Source organism: Palaemon carinicauda, chromosome 21 (assembly GCF_036898095.1).
Source record: "Palaemon carinicauda isolate YSFRI2023 chromosome 21, ASM3689809v2, whole genome shotgun sequence".
Lineage (NCBI taxonomy): Eukaryota > Metazoa > Arthropoda > Malacostraca > Decapoda > Palaemonidae > Palaemon > Palaemon carinicauda.
Window position 1 is genome coordinate 127,153,268 of NC_090745.1, and position 25,671 is coordinate 127,178,938.

The 25,671-nt window shown below is 46.2% G+C and overlaps 1 protein-coding gene across 3 annotated transcripts in view; it reads right to left on the reverse strand.

Moving 5' to 3' along the window:
• Positions 1-25,671, reverse strand: part of mon2 (Mon2 homolog, regulator of endosome-to-Golgi trafficking) — a 185,045-nt gene that overhangs the window by 62,654 nt on the left and 96,720 nt on the right. For all 3 annotated transcript variants that reach the window (XM_068345406.1, XM_068345405.1, XM_068345407.1), the window contains 10 exons: positions 24,262-24,404; positions 23,963-24,117; positions 16,933-17,142; positions 15,627-15,863; positions 7,516-7,747; positions 7,046-7,218; positions 6,737-6,912; positions 6,392-6,554; positions 5,934-6,078; positions 5,182-5,303 (listed from right to left, as the gene is read on the reverse strand). In XM_068345406.1, the coding sequence (XP_068201507.1) occupies positions 5,182-5,303; positions 5,934-6,078; positions 6,392-6,554; positions 6,737-6,912; positions 7,046-7,218; positions 7,516-7,747; positions 15,627-15,863; positions 16,933-17,142; positions 23,963-24,117; positions 24,262-24,404 (1,756 nt within the window). The remainder of the gene's footprint in view (positions 1-5,181; positions 5,304-5,933; positions 6,079-6,391; positions 6,555-6,736; positions 6,913-7,045; positions 7,219-7,515; positions 7,748-15,626; positions 15,864-16,932; positions 17,143-23,962; positions 24,118-24,261; positions 24,405-25,671) is intronic.

A 25,671-nucleotide genomic window follows, 5' to 3' on the forward strand; every position in this document is an offset into this window, starting at 1 on the left:
CTCAAGGCTCTTCCCAGAGTTATAACAGAGGTAGAGGCTACCACCGTGGTTCAAACCAGAACAGAGGTAGAGGCAGATTCTTTCGCAAGGGAAAGAACTTCCGAGGCGGACGTGGAGGCAACTCCTCAAGCCAATACTGAAGTGCAGCGGGTAGGGGGGAGGCTTTATGCCTTCCGCAACAAATGGAGGTTCAGTCCCTGGGCTTTCAGTATCATCTCCAAGGGACTGGGGTGGAGTTGGATTCAAGGACCTCCACCTCCGAACAGATTTCATCAACATTCCACTCCGGACCTAGTCAAATTTGTCCGGGACCTGTTACAAAAGAACGCCATACAAGAAACGAAACACCTGAAGTTTCAGGGTCGGCTGTTCAGTGTCCCGAAGAAGGATTCGGACAAGAGAAGAGTGATTCTAGACCTATCCCTTCTCAACTTGTCCATTCAATGCGACAAGTTTCGAATGCTTACCGTCTCGCAGGTGCGGACCTTACTTCCCCGTGGGGCCGTCACCACCTCTATCGATCTTACAGACGCCTATTATCACGTCCCGATAGCGAGACATTTCCGTCCGTATCTAGGCTTCCGCCTAGGGGACAAAAGTTACTCCTTCAAGGTGATGCCTTTCGGGCTCAACATCGCCCCAAGGATCTTCACAAAGTTGGCAGAAGTCGCTGTTCAGGAACTCAGAAATCAAGGGATTCAAGTAGTAGCCTATCTGGACGACTGGCTCATTTGGTCAGACACCTCCCAAAATTGCCTAAAAGCCACTCTCAGAGTCATCCAATACCTTCAATCTCTAGGCTTCCAGATCAACTTCAAGAAGTCCCGTCTTCTTCCGAAATCAAAGTTCCAATGGCTCGGCCTGCAATGGGATCTTATATCTCATACTCTGTGTCTTCCCAAACCCAAGAGGTTAGAGATTGCAAGGAACACCAAACGCTTTCTCAAAGACAAAGTAAGTTCCAGACGACTCCAAGAGAGGATCCTAGGGTCCCTTCAATTTGCCTCAGTGACGGATCTACTTCTGAAGGCAAAATTGAAAGATATCAATCGTGTCTGGCGTTCGAGGGCGAACCGGAAGCTCCGGGACAGGAAAGTCCGCCTTCCTCCCATTCTCCGGGAAAGACTTCTACCTTGGACAAGGGCCATCAATCTGTCAAAGTCAGTTCCCCTTCGATTTCCGCCTCCGAAGTTAATCATTCACACGGACGCATCCCTATCAGGTTGGGGAGGCTATTCTCAGCTCAGGAAAGTTCAAGGTCTTTGGTCTCCCTTATTCCGCCAATTTCACATCAATGTGCTGGAGGCCATGGCAGTTCTTCTAACCCTGAAACGTCTCGCTCCACCCAAGAGACAACACCTTCGTCTGGTTCTCGACAGCGAAGTGGTGGTCCGCTGCCTCAACAGAGGCGGATCAAAATCAGGGCCTCTGAACCATGTTCTAGTAGCCATATTCTCCCTAGCAGCCTCGAACCGTTGGCATCTTTCAGCTGTCCACCTGGCGGGAGTCCGGAACGTAGTGGCAGACGCCTTGTCCCGGACCTCCCCTCTAGAATCGGAATGGTCACTCGACCTAAAGTCATTCCGGTGGATTCTCTCTCGGGTTCCGGGTCTCCAAGTGGACCTCTTCGCCACGGAGTCCAACCACAAATTGAGAGTATATGTGGCTCCCAATCTAGACCCTCAGGCCTACGCCACAGACGCCATGTCACAGAATTGGGACATCTGGGAAAGGATTTATCTCTTTCCCCCGGTGAATCTTTTATTGAAAGTCCTAGACAAACTGAGATCCTTCAAGGGACGAATAGCCTTGGTCGCACCCAACTGGCCCAAGAGCAATTGGTACCCTCTCCTGCGAGAGTTGAGACTACATCCTCACCCGATACCCAATCCGGTTCTGTCTCAGATAGTACAAACACGCGTTGTGTACGCTTTCTCAAACATTCAGAGCGCCCTAACTTTATGGACTTCATGAAGTTTGCGGCCATGCATGGTGCCAATATCGATCCTCAAAACACCCTGTTCCTAGAATCAGATAAACGGGATTCCACCATCCGCCAATATGATTCTGCGGTTAAAAAGTTGGCTAAATTTTTGATAGACTCAGACGTACACTGTATGAACTTGAACCTTACAGTCACTTTCTTTAGAACTTTATTAGAATCAGGTCTGGCAGCCAATACTATCACCACTATTAAATCTGCTTTGAAAAAGATCTTCCTAGTGGGTTTTAACATAGACTTAACCGACTCTTTGTTAGCTTCAATTCCGAAAGCCTGTGCCAGACTGAAACCGGTTACTCGTCCTACCCCGGTTACCTGGTTCCTTAATGATGTACTCAAATTGGCTTCTGATACCATTAACAGTTCTTGTGATTACATTCCCCTTCTCAGGAAAACACTTTTCCTGGTGAGCTTGGCTTCCGGGGCAAGAATTTCTGAACTGGCAGCTTTGTCAAGAGACCCGGGTCATATTGAGTTCCTTCCTTCGGGAGAGGTCCTTCTTTCACCTAACAAATTCTTTTTAGCTAAGAACGAAGACCCTCAGAACAGATGGTCCTCCTGGAAAATTGTTCCCCCCACGCAAGATCCGTCTCTGTGCCCTGTTACTACTCTTAGGTCTTATTTATCCCGGACCTCCTCTAACTCCTCGGGGCCTCTATTCGTTAGAGAACAAGGCGGTACCATTACCATTAAAGGGATCAGGCAACAAATCTTGTATTTTATTAAACAAGCTAGCCCTGACTCTTTTCCTCTTGCACATGATATCAGAGCGGTTGCTACTTCGGTGAACTTTTTTCACCATATGAATTTTACGGATCTTTTCAGGTATACAGGGTGGAAGTCACCCTCAGTGTTCAAGAAACACTACCTTAAACATTTGGAAGCCCTTAAATTTCCTACAGTAGCTGCAGGGAGCGTAGTTACCCCCAGGTAACTCATATGTTAATTCCTTGTTATTTTATCTCTCCCCCTTACCTGCCTCATTTATACCCTATTTGTATTCGTTGGTTTCGCACCTGATTACTATTATTATATTTGTAAATTTTTGACTCCTGAGTATCTGTATATATCATCACTCACGGCATTATTATACCTTACCTTTTTTGGTCAATTGTTCTACCAAGTGGATTTATGTTCTTTTTAAGATACCCTTATAGCTGTTTTTGGCACTCCTCTCTGATTAAAGCAACTTGTATTTCCCTTATGTTTATGTTTTTCCTTTATTTTGCAAGTTTGGTGACATTTCTCTTGTATATATTCACTGGCCGGCACAGGTTCAAGCCCAGAAAAGGGATTTTGACGTAGGAAAAATCTATTTCTGGGCGAGGGACCTGTGCCGCCCAGTGAACCCTCCCAGCTCCTCTCCCTTGGAGTCCCCAAACTTTGGGTGCTAAGGAGTTGGGTTCTGAGCGGATGCAGAGTTGCTGGTGCCGAGTGAGGTTGAACGGCTCTCCTCTATTGGGGTCTTTGTCGTGGATGAATCTAAATAGTGCGGGACCTCTGGATTATACGCCCAATTTTATACCGACACCAATAGGTGAGCGAGCTAGTTAACCTAGCACTCCTTTACATTTTTTCTCTGGTATATTTAGCAGTAAATTACCTAAGAATAAGTGCTAATAGGAGCTTATTCACTGGGCGGCACAGGTCCCTCGCCCAGAAATAGATTTTTCCTACGTCAAAATCCCTTTTCTAGACTGCCATAAGACCCAAATGAAAAATTTATTCTTAAATGAGAGGTGGACATTAAAGCTATATAATGTTGAAGTAGGACAGCTAATTATGAAAAGCTAAAAAGGAACACATTCAAAGAAAGCAAAGTACTACTGGTGGAGCTGAAGAGACAACAACAAAAAAGGAAAACCTTTGGCATCTCCTAGCGTGCAATATAAATCACACAAAATGGTACCCTATCTTCAACTATACTAAATATCATAACTTACAAACCCTCTATTCCCTATACTGCATATAATGCCACTGTGTCCATTCCAGTATTATTCAATCTATTCTACAAATGCTCAAGTGCTGGGACGAGGATTGAAACTGGTAGACGAGAATTACCATGAATGGGAGGTAAATCAGTTGTTGTTTGCGGATGATACTGTACTGGTTGCGGAAGCATAAGAGAAGCTTGGCCGATTAGTGACTGAATTTGGAAGGGTGTGTGAAAGAAGGAAGTTGAGAGTTAATGTGGGTAAGAGTAAGGTTATGAGATGTACGAGAAGAGAAGGTGGTGCAAGGTTGAATGTCATGTTGAATGGAGAGTTACTTGAGGAGGTGGATCAGTTTAAGTACTTGGGGTCTGTTGTTGCAGCAAATGGTGGAGTGGAAGCAGATGTACGTCAGCGAGTGAAAGAAGGTTGCAAAGTGTTGGGGGAAGTTATGGGAGTAGTAAACAATAGAGGGTTGGGCATGAATGTAAAGAGTTCTATATGAGAAAGTGATTGTACCAACTGTGATGTATGGATCGGAGTTGTGGGGAATGAAAGTGACGGAGAGACAGAAATTGAATGTGTTTGAGCTGAAATGTTTAAGGAGTATGGCTGGTGTATCTCGAGTAGATAGGATTAGGAATGAAGTAGTCAGGGTGAGAACAGGTGTAAGAAATGAGTTAGCAGCTAGAGTGGATATGAATGTGTTGAGGTGGTTTGGCCATGTTGAGAGAATGGAAAAATGGCTGTCTGCTAAAGAAGGTGATGAATGCAAGAGTTAATGGGAGAAGTACAAGAGGAAGGCCAAGGTTTGGGTGGATGGATGGAGTGAAGGAAGCTCTGGGTGATAGGAGGATAAATGTGAGAAAGGCAAGATAGCGTGCTAGAAATAGGAATGAATGGTGAGCGATTGTGACGCAGTTCTGGTAGGCCTTGCTGCTTCCTCCGGTGCCTTGGTTGACCGCAGAGGTAGCAGCAGTAGGGGATTCATCGTTATGAAGCTTCATCTGTGGTGGATAACGGGGGAGGGTGGGCTGTAGCACCCTAGCAGTACCAGCCAAACTCGGTTGAGCCCCTTGTCAGGCTGGGAGGAACGTAGAGAGGAGAGGTCCCCCTTTTTTTTTGTTTCATTTGTTTTGATGTCGGCTAGCCCCAAAATTGGGGGAAATGCCTTGGTATATGTATGTATTCCACTAATGTACATCATCAACAGTGTCTGATGCTTTACAACACAAATAAAACACTTACCTGCCAGAGAACTGCTTGCCATGTTTGGTCGTGAAGTAATGCACCATGTGCAGCAATTGTTGAGAATAATGTTTGACCAGCCGACTTACGAACCGCAGGCCTAGAATCTACACAGAGATCTCCTGCAATATAAAAGGAAGAATTAGAACCACTTTATAATACATAAATGCTTTCTCATGAGTTTACAACATTCCTATAAATACTGTATAGATGAATCTACTATCACAAAACAACGTAAAATAAGTACAAAATTCAATCAGGTAAAAAACAAACTGAAAATATGATCACACTCCAAATGAATAGGGCAACAGGAATAGTTATCTTTTCAATTCTCACTATGCTTTACCCTTAATACAGAGATTTGAAGGGCTATGTGAAAGGTGGTGAAGAAGGTGAAAGAAGAGGAAAGATATTGTTCGAATATGGTCTAGTTTTTTTTAATTTTATCATAGAATTCCAAACTTTTCTTCTTGGTTTATCAGTATCACTAACCTTCTTAGGAACCATGGTATACAGATGTATAAAAATCAAATGAACAAAAACATAATATATGAAGCAATATGCTAGGTACTCCTACAGATCTAATAGGGGAAAAATACTTGTCCCATGGGCAGTCAATACCTACATAAACTGTTGTATGAACAGTTTGATGATTTCTTCTATACACAACAGATTTAAACTTTGTCGCTTCTATTAAAAAAAAACAGGTTAAAAAGCTACATCAAAGGGCTATTTCATATGCGATAACTTACCTAACCTAGCATAAAGGCACATCCATAATTTATCAAATGGAGGCATATTTGGTACCCCTGGGAAATCTGGAAAGACTTGATTATCAGATGTCAAAGAAGCCCGGAGTTTTTCTTGATTCTGGTAAAAGTAATCTGAAATATTCCACTGTAAAGGGAAATATAAAGGTTAATAGTTACTGGCAATAATTTGCAATGGTCTATTGAAACAACGGCAATGACAACTTGTCAGTTTTGAAACCAAGTGTAAGGTCTATAGAATCATGGGACACACCCAACAAAAGAGAAAACAAATATCTTCAGGGCTCATGAAAATAACACTGACTCCACTAAGCAACATTTCTTTCATAATATATAGCAAGAAAAATTACTTTTGTAATAAGCGAACTTATCAATTATGTATAATTTCATGCCAATATAAACCATGAGGACTAGACCATCAAGCATTCAGTTTAACTCACCATAAGACCAATAGCAGTGAGAGAAATATTAAGCTCTTGCGTCTGTGAGCCGAATTTAGCTGCTGTATCTACAGTTAGTGGTAAACACGCCCAAGGCATTAGGGGTAAGAAATCTGTCACTACTAACTGAAGACACTGGAAAGCAAGTCGAACTAGATGTTCACTGCAAGGAAAAAGACGATTATTAAAAGTCTATCCTAGCATTTCTTAACTTAAAATAGTGTACTATTGAAGGCAAAATCAATTCTCTTATAGCTAAATACTAGTGAGAATCAAAACACAATATATATACTTTTGCACTTTTAAACAAGAGGTTCAAAATCAAGCAATTTTATTCTCAATTACCTATGATTGTCATTAATGGCTCCAATAATGTTGAGTATGAGAGGCCACCCATGGTGTAGCAGTTCCCCACAAGAATGTAAAATGTGCAATAGAGACTCAAGCTGCTTCTGACGAACATCTGGATGCCCAACAAGTGACACTTCGGACAATGGTGACAACAACAGTGTTTGGAGTTTCTGTAAGAATTGAAGAGAAGCAATACAATATAAACTCTATTTACATATGTATGGTACAAAGTGGTTTAAAGGGATTAGTAGTACTAAAGTTAAAAGTTGGAGTGTTCTATAAACTCGGTTCATAATATTGTACCTGATTGTCCTTCAGAGGAGGATTATGCTTGTGTGTAAGAGCTGCCTTTACTAGGTACGTAACAGCTTCGACACCCCATTCTCGCATACGCACGTGTGGGTGTTGGCATACATCCAAGAGATGATTTGTAACTGGTCTCCAGAGGACTTCCACTCGGCCAAGATTCACCACCCCTAAAACAAGTGGATAGAAATCTTAATAGGATGGAAATATCTAGAAATTAAAGTGATGATAACTTGACCCCTAACACCTTATCATCAGTCATCAAAATTATGAAGCTCCTCATCCGAGATACAGATTAATTGCTCCTTTAACTACATTTCTTCTACATATTTCTATGCAACTCATAAATATCTGTGGTAAATATTGTAAATTTTTTTTTCATGGATCAAAACTTTGAACTTTTCCCATCTGGTTTGAAAAAGGAGGAATGGAAACCAGGACATGATTTCCTTTTAAAACAGACTCACCTGTTTCAAGTAACTTGGCTACAGCAAAAAGTGATGGTTCTCTATTTGTATAAGCAAGCTCCATTGACTCTCTTGATAACTGACAAAGAGCATCAATAAGATGATGCAGAGCAACATCATCAAGATGTTGGGATGATTCGAACAATCGACTCAACATAGACGATAAAACAGGCAAATCTGCTATCACAGCGGTGGTAATAACAGCATTGGTTTCAGCAGTGCTCCGACCAGCCTGAAAAGTGTAGAATACCTGTTTAGTAACATGTAACCTCTTCTGCTATATTATACAACATATACAGTACTAAAATTACTTATAAGGTTACATGTTTATTGCAAAACTGTTTTGTAGTTTAGGGAGATTTCCTCAAATAATTGAGTAAAGATTTAAGAAGCAAACTTTGAAATACCTAGGATACCTCTAAGGGCTAAATACCTGTATACATACAGTGATCACTTCTCATTTCTACAGCTGCTTAAAAGCATATGTAACGTAATACACATAAAAGAGTATCACGGTTTAATAACAAGAAATTTTAATGAATGAAAAAAATTAAGGGTTAGTAAGTGAAATATGAGGATGTGGTCTCCCCTTCCAGTTAAAACTTACTGGCCATTTATGATATTGTTCTTTTATAGCTTGGTTTTTATATATAAGCTGGCATTAGGCCATTTACAATATAATAAATATGACAAATTCGAAGATAATTTGTATTTTTCCTAACCATACAAACCTTAGCTATTTACAAAGGGTATTACTTTTAGCGCAGCTGAAATGACGAGCCAATAGTTTTTAACGAGGGTTAATTACCACCGCGCTAGTTAGCGGGGGGTGGGGAAGGGTAGCTTGCTACCCCTCCCCCCTCCACACACCGGTGACTTGCTTCACTTCACTTAGAGGTAGGACTTGACTTGGGGGTCAGGAATGGCGGGCACATATGTGTAAATAGCTAAGGTTTGTATGGTTAGGAAAAATACAAATTATCTTCGAATTTGTCATTTGTTCCGTAACCGAAATACAAACCACGCTATTTACAAAGGGTGACTTACCCCTTAGGAAGGGTGGAAAGTCCCCAGCCTTACTGACTTCGGCTTGCCCGGGGGCTCGATCCCTTAGTGAGCAGCACTAGAGAGAGGGAGCCCCTGTACCTCACAGGTTCCTAGCATCGCTAGGAACGAGTGGCCTACATAAGTAGTGTGAGGAGGAGAGTGTGACTCGTCCTATGAAGTTGACCTTGAGACCTTCAGATAGGAATTCTAGGATAGGACGTTCCCCATACCACCTCGTCAGGGTATGGGAGACGCAACAGTATTAAGCTTAATACTAGGAGCACAAAGAAGCATGGGTTACCTGCAGAGGTCGAGGTCAGCTATGCGAGGACCAGGATGCTGCTTCCCCAAGAGAGGGGAGAATGAAGAAAGAAGTAAGGGTCAGACATACTCTTTCATTCACACAGACTAAGACCGGGTAACAACGCCCTCAACCTACTGCTACTTGTCCAAAAAGGAGCCTGAGGTTAGAACAGCTGTTGTGCAGCCACCACAGGGCCGATAGAGAACGTATCGAGGCTCCTGTGGGTCACGTCTTGCAGGTAGTGGGCTGTGAAGGTCGTTTGACGCTTCCAGTACCTGCGTCACAGAGAAGTTTCTCTTGAAGGCCAGGGATGTAGCAATACCCCTGACATCGTGGGCCCGAGGGCGACGTGACGGAGGAGGGTCAGGATTCAGGGCATGGTGGATAACCCTTCGAATCCAAGCAGAGATGGTGTTCCTGGTGACCCTCCTCTTTGTCCTGCCTGTGCTCACAAACAAAGCTTGCACATGAGGACGGACTGCAGCCGTTCTCTTCAAGTAGTACCTCAGACACCTCACTGGGCATAGTAGCAGCTGGTCTGGGTCGTTTGTTACAGAACGGAGACTCGCGATCCTGAAAGAGTCGAACCGAGGATCCGGCACTCCAGGATTCTGAGTCTTGGCCACAAACTCAGGGACGAACCTGAACGTTACCTCCCCCCATCCCCTTGAATGGGCGATGTCGTACGAGAGACCATGAAGTTCACTAACTCGCTTGGCCGAGGCCAAGGCGAGTAGGAAAGCCGTCTTCCAAGACAGGTGGCGATCGGAGGCCTGGCGTAATGGCTCGAAGGGAGGTCTCTTGAGAGACCTGAGGACTCGAACCACGTTCCAAGGAGGGGGTCTCACTTCCGACTGGGGGCAGGTAAGCTCATAGCTACGTATGAGTAAAGAGAGTTCTAGCGATGAAGAAATATCCACGCCCTTCAATCTGAAGGCCAAGCTTAAGGCTGAGCGATAGCCTTTCACTGCCGAGACAGAAAGGCGCATTTCTTCTCGCAGATACACAAGGAAGTCCGCTATTGCTGGAATAGTGGCATCGAGTGGAGAGATACCCCTTCCACGACACCAACCACAAAAGACTCTCCACTTCGCTTGGTAGACTCCCTCAGAGGACCTTCGCAGGTGCCGAGACATTCTCTCCGCAACCTGTTGCGAAAAGCCTCTCTCCGCGAGGAGACGCTGGATAGTCTCCAGGCGTGAAGCCGAAGCGAGGCTACGGCCCTGTGAGGGACACCGGAGTGGGGTTGTCTGAGAAGCTCGTGTCGTGGAGGAAGCTCCCTTGGGAGTTCCGTCAGGAGTTGCAGAAGGTCCGGAAACCATTCCGCGTGATGCCATAGCGGAGCTACTAGAGTCATGGAACAGTTGACTGATAGTCTGGTCCTGTTGAGCACCCTTCTCATCAGACAGAATGGTGGGAAGGCGTACACGTCGATGTTGTCCCACCGTTGCTGGAAAGCATCTTGCCAGAGTGCCTTGGGGTCCGGGACTGGTGAGCAGTACAGGGGCAGCTTGAAGTTCAAGGCTGTCGCGAACAAGTCCACCGTCGGGGAACCCCACAAAGTCAGGACTTTGTTGGCTATCTGAGGATCCAAAGACCACTCGGTACTCACTATTTGCGAAGCCCTGCTCAGACTGTCGGCGAGCACATTCCTCTTGCCAGGAATGAAGCGAGCTGATAGTGTTATCGAGTGGGTTTCGGTCCACCTCAGAGTCTCTACTGCAAGATGGGATAGCTGTTGCGAAAAAGTGCCTCCCTGCTTGTTGATATAAGCCACTACCGTGGTGTTGTCGCTCATCACCACCACGGAGTGACCCGCCAGGAACCGTTGGAACTGTTGAAGGGCCAGAAAGACGGCCTTCAATTCTAGCAGGTTGATGTGTAGGCACTTTTCTGATTCTGACCAAAGGCCTGAGGCCCTCTGGTTCAGAACGTGCGCCCCCCACCCTTCTTTTGACGCGTCCGAAAACAGAGTCAATTCCGGGGGGAGGACGAGAAGACTCACTCCCTTTCGCAGGTTCTCGTCGGCCAGCCACCACCGCAAGTCCGTCTGTTCCAGAGACCCCATTGGGATCAGAGTGTCCGGGGAATCGGATCCTTGATTCCACCGGGACTTGAGCCGCCATTGAAGGGATCTCATCCTGAGGCGGCTGTTTGGAACCAGACGGGCCAGGGAGGATAGGTGGCCTAAGAGACGCAACCACGATTGGGCGGGGAGTTCTTTTCGCCTGATTAAAGGTTCCGCCACCCTCCTCAGCCTTGCTATCCGGTCGTCTGATGGAAAGGCTTTGTGGAGATTGGTGTCTATTAGCATGCCTAGATAAACCAGTCATTGGGACGGCTGCAGAGAGGACTTCTCGAGGTTTACCACGATCCCCAGATCCTGGCAAAGATCTAGAAGCCTGTCTCGGTGTCGAAGAAGGGTCGACTCCGAGTCTGCTAGGATCAGCCAATCGTCTAGGTAACGAAGGAGACGAATGCCGTTCCTGTGCGCCCAAGTTGAAATCAGGGTGAACACTCTGGTGAACACCTGAGGAGCTGTGGAGAGACCGAAACACAGCACCTTGAACTGGTAGATCTTGTTGTCTAGGCAGAATCTCAGGTACTTCCTGGAAGACGGATGGATTGGGATCTGGAAGTACGCATCCTTTAGATCCAGTGTACACATGAAGTCTTGTGGTCTCACCGCAAGTCTGACCGTGTCTGCTGTCTCCATGCTGAACCGGGTTTGTTTGACAAACCTGTTCAGAGCCGAGAGATCGATGACGGGTCTCCAGCCTCCAGTAGCCTTCTTTACAAGAAAGAGTCGACTGAAGAAGCCTGGAGAGCCGTCCACGACCTCCTGGAGAGCACCCTTCTCGAACATGGTCTCGACTTCGGCCTGAAGGGCCAGCCCCTTTGCCGATCCCATGACATAGGAGCTCAACGACACTGGATTCGCTGTCAGGGGAGGTTGAGATGACGTGAACGGGACGCGATAACCTTGGCCGATCACTGAGACCGTCCAAGCATCGGCCCCGAGATGTTGCCACCTGCGGACGCAACGCTGAAGGCATCCCCCCACAGGTGGACACGCAGGGGGACTGCCACCCCTAGGGCTTGCGGCCGCGGCCGCCACCCCTAGAAGTCTTGCCTCCCCTGGAGGACTTACCGCCCCTCTTGACCTTGGCTGGAAAGGGCTGGGGCTTAGACACCACTTTCTTAGCTGCCGGTGCCTGTTTGGGAGCCTTACGAGGCTGTTGCTGCTGTTGTGGCGGGGCTGGAGGCTTATAGGGCCGAGTTGTAAGGGCCCTGTGGAGGAGGGAGTCCGTGCTGGATTTCCTCCACCTCTCAGCCGTTCGTTCCAAGTCTTGAGGCTCAAACAGGCTCTCCCCCAGGAGGGAGGCATGTCGGAGCCTACACACATCTACGGCGGGGACCTTCGGATGGAATCTCTCGGACACAGCATCGCGACGCTTCAACACCGAGTTGGCCCACAGGGTGGTAACCTGGTGCGCCAAAAACTCGATGGAGCGGGTGCCCGAGAGCAAGAAGGTCTCTAGGGCCTTCCTATTGGTCTCCTTGGACAAGTCCTCCGATCGCAATAGGATGCCCAGAGATCCTAACCAGAAGTCCAGCCACGAAGTGGCCTGCATGGCACACTTAGCGACCTTCTCGTGGTTAAGGATCTCTGCCGCCGAGAACGACACCTGCCGGGCAGAGAGTTTCTCCAAGGGAACTCCCTTCGCCAGCTCCTCCACAGAGTGATGGAGAGGAAGAGCGAGGTTGTGCTCACCCAGGATCTCGAAATACCTCCTCTGCTGAAGGCGAGGAGGAGGGATGAGTTTGTTCCCGGCAGTGGAACGACTGGAGGAGGCAAGAAGTGCGAGCTGAGCATTGGCCCTAGCTCTGGCACTCTTCAGCCCCCGAGACCAGGGCAGAGCTGCACTGGTCTTAGGGGCCTTCCGAACGTCAAACACTTCATCCAGAATCGTGTCTTTGCCTTCACGGGGGGGGGATGACTGGATCCGTAAGACTGTTAAGTTGCCTTATCAGGCTTAGGACCTGCCAGAAGGCATGTTCGGACTCTTGCTGTTCTCCTCCCTGCGGGCTGGCAGCTAAGTCTCCGCGCGCAGGCGAGCGGTCGCGCGGGCGAGCGGTCGCGCGGGCGCGCAGGCGAGCGATCGCGCGGGCGCGCAGGCGAGTGGGCGTGAGGGTGGGCAGGTAAATGAACACGTGTCCGAGGCGACGAACGCAAGCGATGGCGCGACGGCGAGGGATCGTGCTGCCGCGTAGGTGAAGAAGATCGCTGGCGATAATGACCGCGTGATGGTAAGCGATGGCGAGCAGCATGTGTAGGTGAATGATCGCGTGATAGGGTGCGATGGTGATCAGCATCCGCAAGAGGGCGGTCGTTCAGGGTTGTGCGATGAGGAGCAGCATGCGTAAGCGGGCGATAGTGCAGGGTTGTGCGATGGCGAGCAGCATGCGCAGGTGAATGATCGCGTGAAAGGGTGCGATGGTGATCAGCATCCGCAGGAGGGCGATCGTTCAGGGTTGTGCGATGAGGAGCAGCATGCGTAAGCGGGCGATCGTGCAGGGTTGTGCGATGGCGAGCAGCATGCGCAGGTGAATGATCGCGTGAAAGGGTGCGATGGTGATCAGCATCCGCAGGAGGGCAATCGTTCAGGGTAGTGCGATGAGGAGCAGCATGCGTAAGCGGGCGATCATGCAGGGTCGTGCGATGGCGGGCAGCATGTGTAGGTGATCGCTGGCGAGCTGGTGATCGCTGGCGAGCTGGTGATCGCTGGCGAGCTGATGATCGCTGGCGAGCTGGTGATCGCTGACGAGCAGAAGGTCGACGTGTGTCCTGTGAGAGGACAGGTGGTGCGGCGCGTTCACGAGCAGGAACGGGAAGATCGCTGACGCGTTGGCGAACATGTGTTTCTGACACACGCGCAGCACGATGTTGCGTAGCCACAGGACCAGGTGGATGGTGAGCAGAGAGTTCAGCAGGAACTAAAGGGTGGTCAGAGACCGCAGGGCGATGGTCCTCAAATGAGCGCTGATGCTCGGAAGAGAGCTGACGAGCAGGAGAGCGCTGGCGAGGGGGGCGAACATCAGGAGAGAGCCGACGAGCAGGTGAGCGTCGGCGAGCAGGAGAGTCTTGGCGAGCAGGAGATCGTCGACGAGCAGGAGATCGCTGGCGAGCAGGAGATCGCTGGCGAGCAGGAGAGCGCTTGTGCGCTGGCCCTGCTCGCGTAAGGGAAGAATCCCTTAGCCCCGAAGGGACCGTTGCCCGTCGGGTGACGAGTTCTCCAGAAGGCGAAGATCCGGCAGGAGATGGTGAGCGGTCTGCAGAGAGGTTCAAGGAGGGCGGAGCAGTCGGTTGAGGCTGACGAGGAGAGTCCCCCCCGGAGGACGAAGACCCAAAAAGGCGCCTCTTAGTCCCCCTGTAAGGGGAAGGGAGGCCCTTGTGGCGTAGAGGGCGGTGAACCTTACGGCGGAGGCGGCCTCGGGGGAGATCGTCGGGACCATCGGTCCTCCGAAGGGGAGTCTCCGTCAAAACACTTCCCTCAGAAGGAAGCTGGGCAGCAGTCGAGACCGAAGGACTCACTTCCCCCTTCGAAGGATGCACGGAAGGAGGAGGAGAGCCAAGAGCACCATCACCAGCAACAGCACCTGCGTCGGAAGGCCCAGCCACGTCGGAGGCCTCTGTCACCACGACGTCGACAATAGACAGAGGGTCTATCTCCGCTACCACCGGCGACTGTTTAACAGCGGCCCCCAACGAGACAAGGTCAATAAGAGCGACCCTGGAGGGCAAGCCCTTAAGCCCCAGGGACGACCAAATCTGTAAAAGATCATCACTGGATAAGGCATTATTATCAATAACCTCCCCCGGAGGAGTAGGGGGAACCGCCTCGCTATGGGATGCGACGCCCTCTCCCCCCACCGAAGGTAGGGAAACAGAACAAGGGCCTGCGCTCCCACTCGGACGACTCTCCTTAGGAGGCGGACGAGGGGGAGCTTCGGAGGAGGTTTGGGCGGCGGAAGAAGAGTCCCGAGAACCTTCCTCCTTCAAGGCTAACCCCGGAGGAGAACGGTCTCTCTTGGACTTCTTCTTACGCCGACGGCCAAACCTCTCCCACTGGGAGGCAGACCACTCCCTGCACTCACGGCACATGTTATCCTGGTCGCACCGTCGGCCCCGACATTGAGGGCAGAGGGTGTGAGGATCCGTAATCACGTCCGACATGAAAGTCCCACAAGGACGGCCGGCAACTCCAGGGCATGTCCGCATATTAAATAAAAGAAAATAACTGAAGGTCAACTTCCAACCAATCACACAAGCTGAAAAGAAAAAGAAGAAAATTAAAGGCTGTCACGAAGGCGATGAACAGACACGTCTGATCACCGCCGAGCCAAAAGTGAAGTGAAGCAAGTCACCGGTGTGTGGAGGGGGGAGGGGTAGCAAGCTACCCTTCCCCACCCCCCGCTAACTAGCGCGGGGGTAATTAACCCTCGTTAAAAACTATTGGCTCGTTATTTCAGCTGCGCTAAAAGTAATACCCTTTGTAAATAGCGTGGTTTGTATTTCGGTTACGGAACAACTATATTTTGCCTAAACATAATTAGTCCTGGAATAAAAAGTGCAATTTATACACATAATGAGCAGGCAATTTGCATAATTTAATAGAAGAAACTTTCAAATAATATAACTGTATATAACCTATTGGTCCTACTATAAATAAAAAAAAAACCTAAACCTGTGCCTTACCTTTAAACTACCTCCTGTAGATGGTTTGAGTCCAAGTATCCAAACAAGATGCTGTAATGTTGTCAAGAGAAGATGCCAGGCAGCTCCCAATACCCCACCATGGCAATGTGCCATGGAAAGAGTAGCTCGCATGCACTGCAGGTTTTTATTAGTTAGCATCACTGGGCCCTGCTGCGCCCCAACTGGAAGGGATGGAGTTGCAAGAGCCGTTCCCACTGCTACAACTTGATGTCGTACCTGTAAATAAGACTTCATTATACATCATCATCATCTCATTATAAACAGCATATGAATATCATACTAAGATACAAGAACTTAAGTTACCACTGGAAATCTAGAGTACAGAGTACACTTTCTCTCTGACTATGCTATGAAAGCCTAATAATACACAAATCTAGATATCAATTACACCTGGACAAACAAATGGGGTTAAGACTTGAAATTACTTCTGTCTAATGTCTGAATTCTCATCTGGTCTTGCTTTTCATCTATATCCCTTTCCCATGAAGCACAGGGCCCTCCTATAAGTCTTCATCCAGCAACTGACATGCTCATTTTCTTTTACTAACTGCTCCCCTCCAATTCCTATCACACGATACATTTATATTACTCTTTGAGAGCTGTCTATTTTCTGGTCTCTAAACACTACATCTCTCGGTGATATGCATACAGATGGTCCTGAAATATTCAAGTTAAGAATCTTGGAATTTTGTGAACACACCTGTTCTTAATAGCCTCCCTTTTCTTTGTCAGTGGCCATGAATCTGTGACATGGAAATGTACATGCCTTATGTATGCATCATAAAGTTTTCTTTGCTCACTGAAAGGTTACTTTTACCCTTTTATTTATTAATATCCCATGCTGTTATTACTCATTTTCTTTAATTGTCTTCTCTATACCTGCTTGATAATTAAGCACCCTCCCCGTAAACAGAAATATTCTACCTTTTCTAGGGTCTGACCTTTCTCCATTGAACAGTCCTTCTTCTCTATTTTATCCCTATCAACTCCTGTCACTTCTCGGGCACTGAGAATTTCTTGACCTTTCACATTGAAAGCTATAATGCACATAGCACAGAATCCTAATACTGTGCTGATTTCATTATCTTCTATTAAACAATAAAATAAGATTAATTTATGCTATTGCCGTGAAGGAGATCACTTTCCTTCCCCCTGTATTTCCTAAATGATTTATCATTATATTTAAAAACAGACCATCATATTTATTTGACTATTCTTCATACCGTACATATAATTTAGAAAAAGGAAAACTAAATAAACTCTATAAAAGATAACAAAAACAAACCTCAGAATCATAATACTGATGTTGCGATTCGGTACTAGGAGACCTTTGGTGACCTCTGTTCATTGAAGATGATGAAGCAGCTGCTGCCACACTTGCATTATTGAGTACAGTTAACGTGTAATGAGGAGGAAGGCAAGACTTGCAGAGGGCAGTAATAAATGCATCACGAGGAGTCGTCAAATCCAGTTTACCTGCTAAACTTGCAAATGTCTGAAATATGTCAAAATATGTTATTTTCATTAGTAAAATAAATTTTTGAATATACTTACCCGATAATCATGTAGCTGTCAACTCCGTTGCCCGACAGAATTCTACGGGAGGGACACGCCAGCTATCACTATACTAGAAGGGGGTGTACTCACAAGCGCCACCTGTGGCCAGGTACTACAGTACTTGTTGTTGACGCCACCTCACTTTTTCCTCGGTCCACTGGTTCTCTATGGGGAGGAAGGGTGGGTCAATTAAATCATGATTATCGGGTAAGTATATTCAAAAATTTATTTTACTAATGAAAATAACATTTTTCAATATTAAACTTACCCGATAATCATGTAGCTGATTCACACCCAGGGGGGTGGGTGAAAAACCAGTGTACAAGACTAAAGGATAGCTAAGTATCCCGTATTTCATATAATCAGTTATACACAATAACAATGAAATAATAAGTACCTGGTAAGGAAGTCGACTTGAACCGTTACTCTGCCTTTAATAAGATCGTCTTCCTTACTGAGCGCAGCGTTCCTCTTGGAAGGCTGAATCAACTCAAAGGTGCTAAAGTATACAGGGCTGCAACCCATACTAAAGGACCTCATCACAACCTTTAACCTCGGCGCTTCTCAAGAAAGAATTGACCACCCGCCAAATCAACAAGGATGTGGAAGGCTTCTTAGCCGACCGTACAACCCATAAAAAGTATTCAAGAGAAAGGTTAAAAGGTTATGGGATTATGGGAATGTAGTGGCTGAGCCCTCGCCTACTACTGCATTCGTTGCTACGAATGGTCCCAGGGTGTAGCAGTACTCGTAAAGAGACTGGACATCTTTGAGATAGAATGATGCGAACACTGACTTGCTTCTCCAATAGGTTGCATCCATAACACTCTGCAGAGAATGGCTCTGTTTGAAGGCCACTGAAGTAGCCACAGCTCCCACTTCATGTGTCCTTACCTTCAGCAAAGCAAGGTCTTCTTCCTTCAGATGAGAATGTGTTTCTCTAATCAGAAGCCTGAATAGTAAGAAACTGAGTTCTTAGAACTTGGAAAAGAGGGTTTCTTGATAACACACTATAAGGCTTCTGATTGTCCTCGTAAAGGTTAAGACCTTTTTAGATAGTACCTAAGAGCTCTAACTGGGCAAAGTACTCTCTCCAGTTCATTCCCCACCAAGTTGGACAGGCTTGGGATCTCGAACGACTTAGGCCAAGGACGTGAAGGAAGCTCGTTTAGCAAAAACCGAGCTGCAAGGAACATGTAGCCGTTTCAGATGTGAAAACAATGATCCTGCTGAAGGCGTGGATCTCACTTACTCTTTTAGCTGTTGTCAAGCACACGAGGAAAAGAGTTTTTAATGTGAGGTCCTAAAAAGAGGCTGATTGGAGAGGTTCAAATCTTGATGACATAAGGAACCTTAGGACCACGTCTAGATTCCAGCCTGGAGTGGACAACCGACGTTCCTTTGAGGTCTCAAAAGACCTAGGGAGGTCCTGTAGATCTTTGTTGGTGGAAAGATCCAAGCCTCTGTGGCGGAAAACCGCTGCCAACATACTTCTGTAACCCTTGATCGTAGGAGCTGAAAGGGATCTTACTTTCCTTAGATATAACAGGAAGTCAGCAATCTGGGTTACAGTGGTACTGGTTGAGGAAACTGCATTGGTCTTGTACCAGCTACGGAAGACTTCCCCTTGAGACTGATAGATTCTGAGAGTGGATGTTCTCCTTGCTTTGGCAATCGCTCTGGCTGCCTCCTTCGAAAAGCCCCTAGCTCTTGAGAGTCTTTCGAAAGTCTGAAGGCAGTCAGACGAAAAGCGTGGGGGATTGGGTGTACCTTCTTTACGTGAGGTAGACGTAGAAGGTTCACTCCTAGAGGAAGAGTCCTGGGAATGTCGACCAGCCATTGCAGTACCTCTAAGAACCATTCTCTCGCGGGCCAGAGCGGCGCCAACCAACGTCAGCCGTGTCCCTTTGCGAGAGGAGAACTTCTGAAGTACCCTGTTGACAATCTTGAACGGCGGGAATGCATACAGGTCGAGATGGAACCAATCCAGCAGAAAAGCATCCACGTGAACTGCTGCTGGGTCTGGAATCGGAGAACAATACAACAGGAGTCTCTAGGTTATCGAGGTAGCGAACAGATCTATGGTTGGCTGATCCCACAGGGCCCAAAGTCTGCTGCAAACATTCTTGAGAAGGGTCCACTCTGTGGGGATGACCTGACCCTTCCGGCTGAGGTGATCTGCCATGACATTCATACCGCCCTGAATGAACCTCGTTACCAGCGTGAGCTTTCGATCTTTAGACCAGATGAGGAGGTCCCTTGCGATCTAGAACAACTTCACGAAAGAGTCCCTCCCTGCTTGAAGATGTAAGCCAGGGCTGTGGTGTTGTCAGAGTCCACCTCCACCACTTTGTTAAGCTGGAGGGACTTGAAGTTTATCAAGGCCAGAAGAACCGCCAACAACTCCTGCAATTGATGTGAAGTGTCCTTTGCTCCTGATTCCATGTTCTCGATCATTCCTGTCCGTCCAAAGTCGCACCCCAGCCCGTGTCTGATGTGTCCGAGAGGAGACGGCGGTCGGGTTTCTGAACAGCCAAAGGTAGACTTCCTTGAGAAGAAAGCTGTTCTTACACCACGCGAGAGAAGACCTCCTCTCTTCGGAAACAGGAACTGAGACCGTCTCTAGCGTCATGTCCTTTATCCAGTGAGCAGCTAGATGATACTGAAGGGGGGGAGGTGGATTCTCCCTAACACGATGAACAGGGCCAGCGATGAAAGTGTCCCTGTTAGACTCATCCACTACCTGACTGAGCATCGGTTCCTTCTCAGCATGCTCTGGATGCATTCTAGGGCTTGGAAGATCCTTGGGGCCGACGGAAAAGCCTGAAAAGCTCGACTCTGAAGATCCATACCCAGGGAGACAATGGTCTGGGATGGGATGAGCTGAGACTCCTCAAAATTGACCAGGAGGCCCAGTTCCTTGGTCAGATCCATAGTCCATCTGAGAATCTCCAGACAGCGACGACTTGTGGGAGCTCTTAAAAGCCAGTCGTCTGACGGAGCCGGACACAAGATCATGGTACTGCTGCACAGTCTGTGAACTGTCAACCATGGGGAAGCGAGGAAGTACAGTGACAACCCGAAGCTGTCTAGACTGTCTGGGTCGTACAGACAACTCCTTATCGGGTTGCTGAGGTTGCCGCACTGCGTCACAACAAGTCACTTCTGTTGGTTGTTGAACGTCTTCCCAGTGACACACTGACTCCGTAAACAAAAAATCCTTTAACAAGGACTAAGCTTGGACTGCATGTCTTGCAACACAGCTCAAGGTCTATGGGAGCAGGTGTGGTAACAGACGGGGTTAGTGACTGAAGTGGAACCATTACCTTCCCTGGAAGCATGTTATGCTTAAATAAAAGTCCATAGGAGGCTACGCAGCTAAAGGCTCCTCTCCAAATGACAGAGTCCTCAAGGGAATATCAGAAGGAGGGAGAAAAGCACTTTCTCATCTACAGGGACCATATCCGAGAAAAGTTAAGTTCTCTCAGTGAGGGTTTCAATGGTGCAAAAGCAGCAGACTAGAAGGCAACGTTATGAAACTGCTTGACAGTCTAGTGAGTTGGCAACAACCAAAGATGTATGACTGAGAAGCATGCGGTAAGGTATGCAGAGCATGTTGTATGCAGAGCATGCTGTATGCAGAGCATGCTGTATGTAGAGCATGTTGTATGCAGAGTATGCTGAATGCAGAGCATGCTGTATGCAGAGCATGTTGTATGCAGAGCATGCTGAATGCAGAGCATGCTGTATGCAGAGCATGTTGTATGCAGAGCATGCTGTATGCAGAGCATGCTGTATGTAGAGCATGTTGTATGCAGAGCATGCTGAATGCAGAGTATGCTGTATGCAGAGCATGTTGTATGCAGAGCATGCTGTATGCAGAGCATGCTGTATGCAGAGCATGCTGTATGCAGAGCATGCTGTATGTAGAGCATGCTGTAAGGTAAACAGAGCGTGTTGCATGGCGTTTAACATTTCTCAGAAATTCCATGACCAGTGCTAGAGTGCTTCATGCATGCTTGCATGGGGTTTTAATATCAACATAATATTTACCTTACATTCATAACTCATGATTCATTTTTGTTTTGAAGATATTTTTGCCATATTTTGCGATATTGTTAAAAATATATTGCAAGGAATACATATATATTTTTATATAAGTAAGACAAATAACCTCCATTATCATAATGTTTGTGTAGGCATACATGTATATGATTACAAATGCAAGTTATGAAAGTAATGAGGTGTTATTATTGTCATTTGTAATTTCTCAAGTTGAGGAGAAAGTGGCAGATGCATGCGTTGAGGTGGCTGACTCATAGCATGAGTGACTGAACTCAAGGGTTGCGCTTGCTGAGTGGTTGGCGGAAGCGGAGTAGCAAGCGGAGAGCGATGAGGTAGAGGCTGCGCAGAACGTAGTAAATGTCTCGCGAGTTGAGGCTCCTGAGGCGCAAGGCTAAGGTGTTGTGGAGCTTGCCTTGAGGAGGGTTGAGCTCGCTGCAGCGAGAGCTGAGGAGACTGACTCATGGATGGGAGAGGTTGTTGTACCTCAACCGAGTGTTGCATCAATGGTGGAGCAGCAAGTGGAAGCGGAGGAAGAGAGGTATAAGCCTCCTGATCCCATTGCTGAGGTTGCCTTAAGGAAGGCGGAGGGAGCTGTACACCACTGGGAACAGTAAACTCAGAACGTGGCTCAACATCGTACGCCTGGCAGGCGGTACTGCGGTCAGGCGGAGCGAGCGCAGGCGGAGCGAGTGCAGGCGGAGGCGGAGGCGCAACCTTCTCAGCCCGACACTCACGCATCAATACTGAAAGTTGTGACTGCATGGACTGCAGTAGAGCCAACTTGGGGTCGGCAGACACTAAGGTCTGCTGAGGCAAAGCCTTAACAGCAGAGATCTGTTGCGGCAGAACCTTACTCCTCTTGGGCGGAGTGCAGTCGACAGATGACTGCGGCGAGTCAGAGCTGAGCCAATGACTGCAGCCCGGTTGAGCACTCGCGGACTGGACTCTGCGTTTGAGTGGTCTAGAGACCTGAGTCCAGCGTTTCTTCCCTGACAATTGATCAGCGGACGAGTAAAAGACGGGCTCAATCGTCTGCAGGTGGGAGTGACGGTCTCTGGAAGACACGCCCGCAACCACCGAGGATACTTCTGTGCGCCGATCAAGGCCTGCCGAACCCTTTTGCCCTTCGACATTGCTTCTCCCCTGGGCTTGGGAGCTTGCAAGAGGTCCCGGACTGGGAGGACGACTGACACGCACAGAAGTACCCTCACGCACAACACTGACACTTTGCGCTAATCACTTATCACTTTTGATTTTCTGTTTGCACTTATTTCACTGAACTCAAAACTTTAAGTGGTTTGTACCTGAAACACGCAATTCTATCCTTTCTCAAAAGTTAGTAATTGCGAAAACAGAATTACAATGTAACAGAAAAATCTAATGAAAGATAAATAATTCAGTGGCTGGAAAGAGACTAAACACTAGATCAAATAAACTACGTTTAAATTCTCTCACCGCATAAAGCTTGAGAACAAGAAAAAACTCTAGAAACGTTTACCTTCTTCCCCTAAAGAGACTAGGGAGAAGAGTAAAAACGATAACAACGTTACTCGCTTGAACGAAACGTTTATCCTCCTCTTTCTCCCTCCGTCTCTATCTCTCTCTCTCTCTCTCTCTCTCTCTCTCTCTCTCTCTCTCTCTCTCTCTTGACTTAGAACCTGAGAGAAGAGCCCAATCATATATATCGTTAAAACATATTATTGTTAAAGGAAAATATTTCCCAAAATGAAAAGTTCCTTTGTAGAATTAAAACCATTAAGTTAAGAAAGAATGAACAAAAGGCTAGACACGGTTACTCTTACTGCAACGTGACACCGTGAAGATTCTCTCTCTATCGTAACGATAGAGCGCAAGTTGAACGTTCTGAAACGTCAACAACTGCAGAGACAAAACAAAACGTTAGTTCAACTTTGAAAACAGTACGAGACTATCAAAGAAATTCTTTCAAAAACATTAAAATAGCATAATATGTTAACAGGTAAAACCGAAATGACGGGCTCAATGTTAATTAACTTCGGTACAAGAAAAGACCGCCTACTATTAGGAAAGGTCGAATATAAACAAATATAAAAATTAATTTTAATAATTTTATAATAAAAGGAAGTTAATCGAAGAGGCCTATAAAAGGCGGAGAGATATAAAATAAATCTATAACTTTTGTTAAGCAAAATTAAGAAAGAGAGTCTATACTCTCTTAGACACCAACACTTCCGTCTAAGGGAAGGGTCGGCCATTAAAAGGTGAAAGAGAGTTCATACTCTCTTCGTCACCATATTTAATCAATTTAATTCCAAAAGCTAACTAAGCTAATATAGAAGTTTCCAGTATAGCGAATAGCTGCAAATTTTAGAGAAATACTTCACCAAACCGTGAACAATACTCCAAAATCATAAGCGTATCCAAGAACGTCTTGCCGGAAGCACGACAGAGGAAAAAGTGAGGTGGCGTCAACAACAAGTACTGTAGTACCTGGCCACAGGTGGCGCTTGTGAGTACACCCCCTTCTAGTATAGTGATAGCTGGCGTGTCCCTCCCGTAGAATTCTGTCGGGCAACGGAGTTGACAGCTACATGATTATCGGGTAAGTTTAATATTGAAAAATGTTGGTTGAAATGTTGGAAAAATAATTTTATTCAATCTACATAATTGTTTAATGGTAATACAAAAGCAAATGACAGGTGAACATGACCTACCTGTATTGCCTTCAGGACATTTTCTGTCGAAGCCTCATCTGTGCAAGCTTCAAGTAAAACTGTAAGAGCAGCAAGAAGGCCACACCACGCAGAATTCACAAGCTGCTCATGAATTTTACGATCTTCTTCGTTAGGTTTGTAATGTTCACTTGCACCTGCAATAATTGTAATGTTGAAAGGTATTCACAACAATATTCAGCAATAAATTAAAATTTTTAACTCGTATATGTCTGATTTAAAAGATTACATAACAATATATAAAACAATACGTTATATATGCTTACAAACAATTATCTTACCTCCTATACCTTCATTAGTCGCATGAGGACCCATCATAACTAGGTGAATTGAGCGGACAATATCAAGGAGACAATAGTATGCTACACTTACTCCATATCCTTCTGGGATGGTGGGAGGCTCCAACTTATCCAGCATCTCCAAGCTACAAAAATTACATTGGGTTTTATATAGTAGTTAGAAATTTCCAAAAATAAAATGTGCATAAGATGACCAACCCCTTCTGTATTAAAAACTTTCTTTTATCTATTATTCAAAGTAAGATTGAATATAAAAAAGGCCAAAAATTATTCCTACTTTGATTACTTGCATACGACATATAATCTGGAATGGATAATTTACCTTCTAATTCTACAGACTTTAATTTTCTTAGAGCAATTGGCCTTTTCCCAGTTATACTGTACAACAACCTAAGTCCTTTAAAATAGGGAAATATCTTCAGCAAAGCTGGAGCAGCTATTGAACTGTTAACATGGTACATTAGTTGATTAATGACAGGTGGTATGAGTGGGATGCTCTGCCCATTCAACTGTCACAGAATAGCTCCTTTCATCCTTAAGACCTAGGACTGAGAGGAACTGAAAAGAATCAAATCCAAACAAGATACTGGATGTTTACAATAAAACTTCAAGAAGCATATTTCCACATTCCATTTCATCTAGACTCATGAAATTACTTTGAGATTCATGCTTCTAGGAAAGACATTACAGTTGTGAGGTTTATGCTTTGGACTGAGCACAGCATCCCAAGTATTTACCAGGATGAAAGCCACCGTAGGGAAGTGGGAGTATTTGAGAGGATTTTGAATTATGCTGTATTTGGAGAACTGGCTAATTTTAGCATGAATGCTCAAATGGTGCATGAAGGCCAAGACATTCATGTTGACACAAAAGTTCGGTAATATTCTCAACTTCGAGAAATCTAATATGATGATTTTCCAGTTACCCAGTACCTGGGAATGGGAATATATTTGATTCTTTTCAATACTTTTACATCCAAGAAGCATTTACTGAATTTTGTAAGCATTCTGCATGATTTTGGTATTCAGAGCGACTACCAGCCAGGAAGTGGATTAGCTTACTGGGCCATGTGGGTTCTCTAGAGAAGTATGGGAAAAGTAAAACACCGTATATAGGCAGGCTGGAATAACTGGAGAGCTGCCTCTGTAGTCTTTTATGACAAGAGAGTGCCACTAAGCCTTAAAGGAAAATTCCACAAGATGGTTGTAAGAACAGCAATGCTCTATGGTACCGAGACAGCTAGCCTAAGGAAAACTGATGAGAAAAGGATGGATGTAGCAGATATCAGAATACTTAGGTGGATGTCTGGAGTGATAAGAAGGGATAGAATTAGGAATGACTATATAAAAGGTCATCAAAGGTTTTGGAAATATCAATGAAAGTACAGGATGG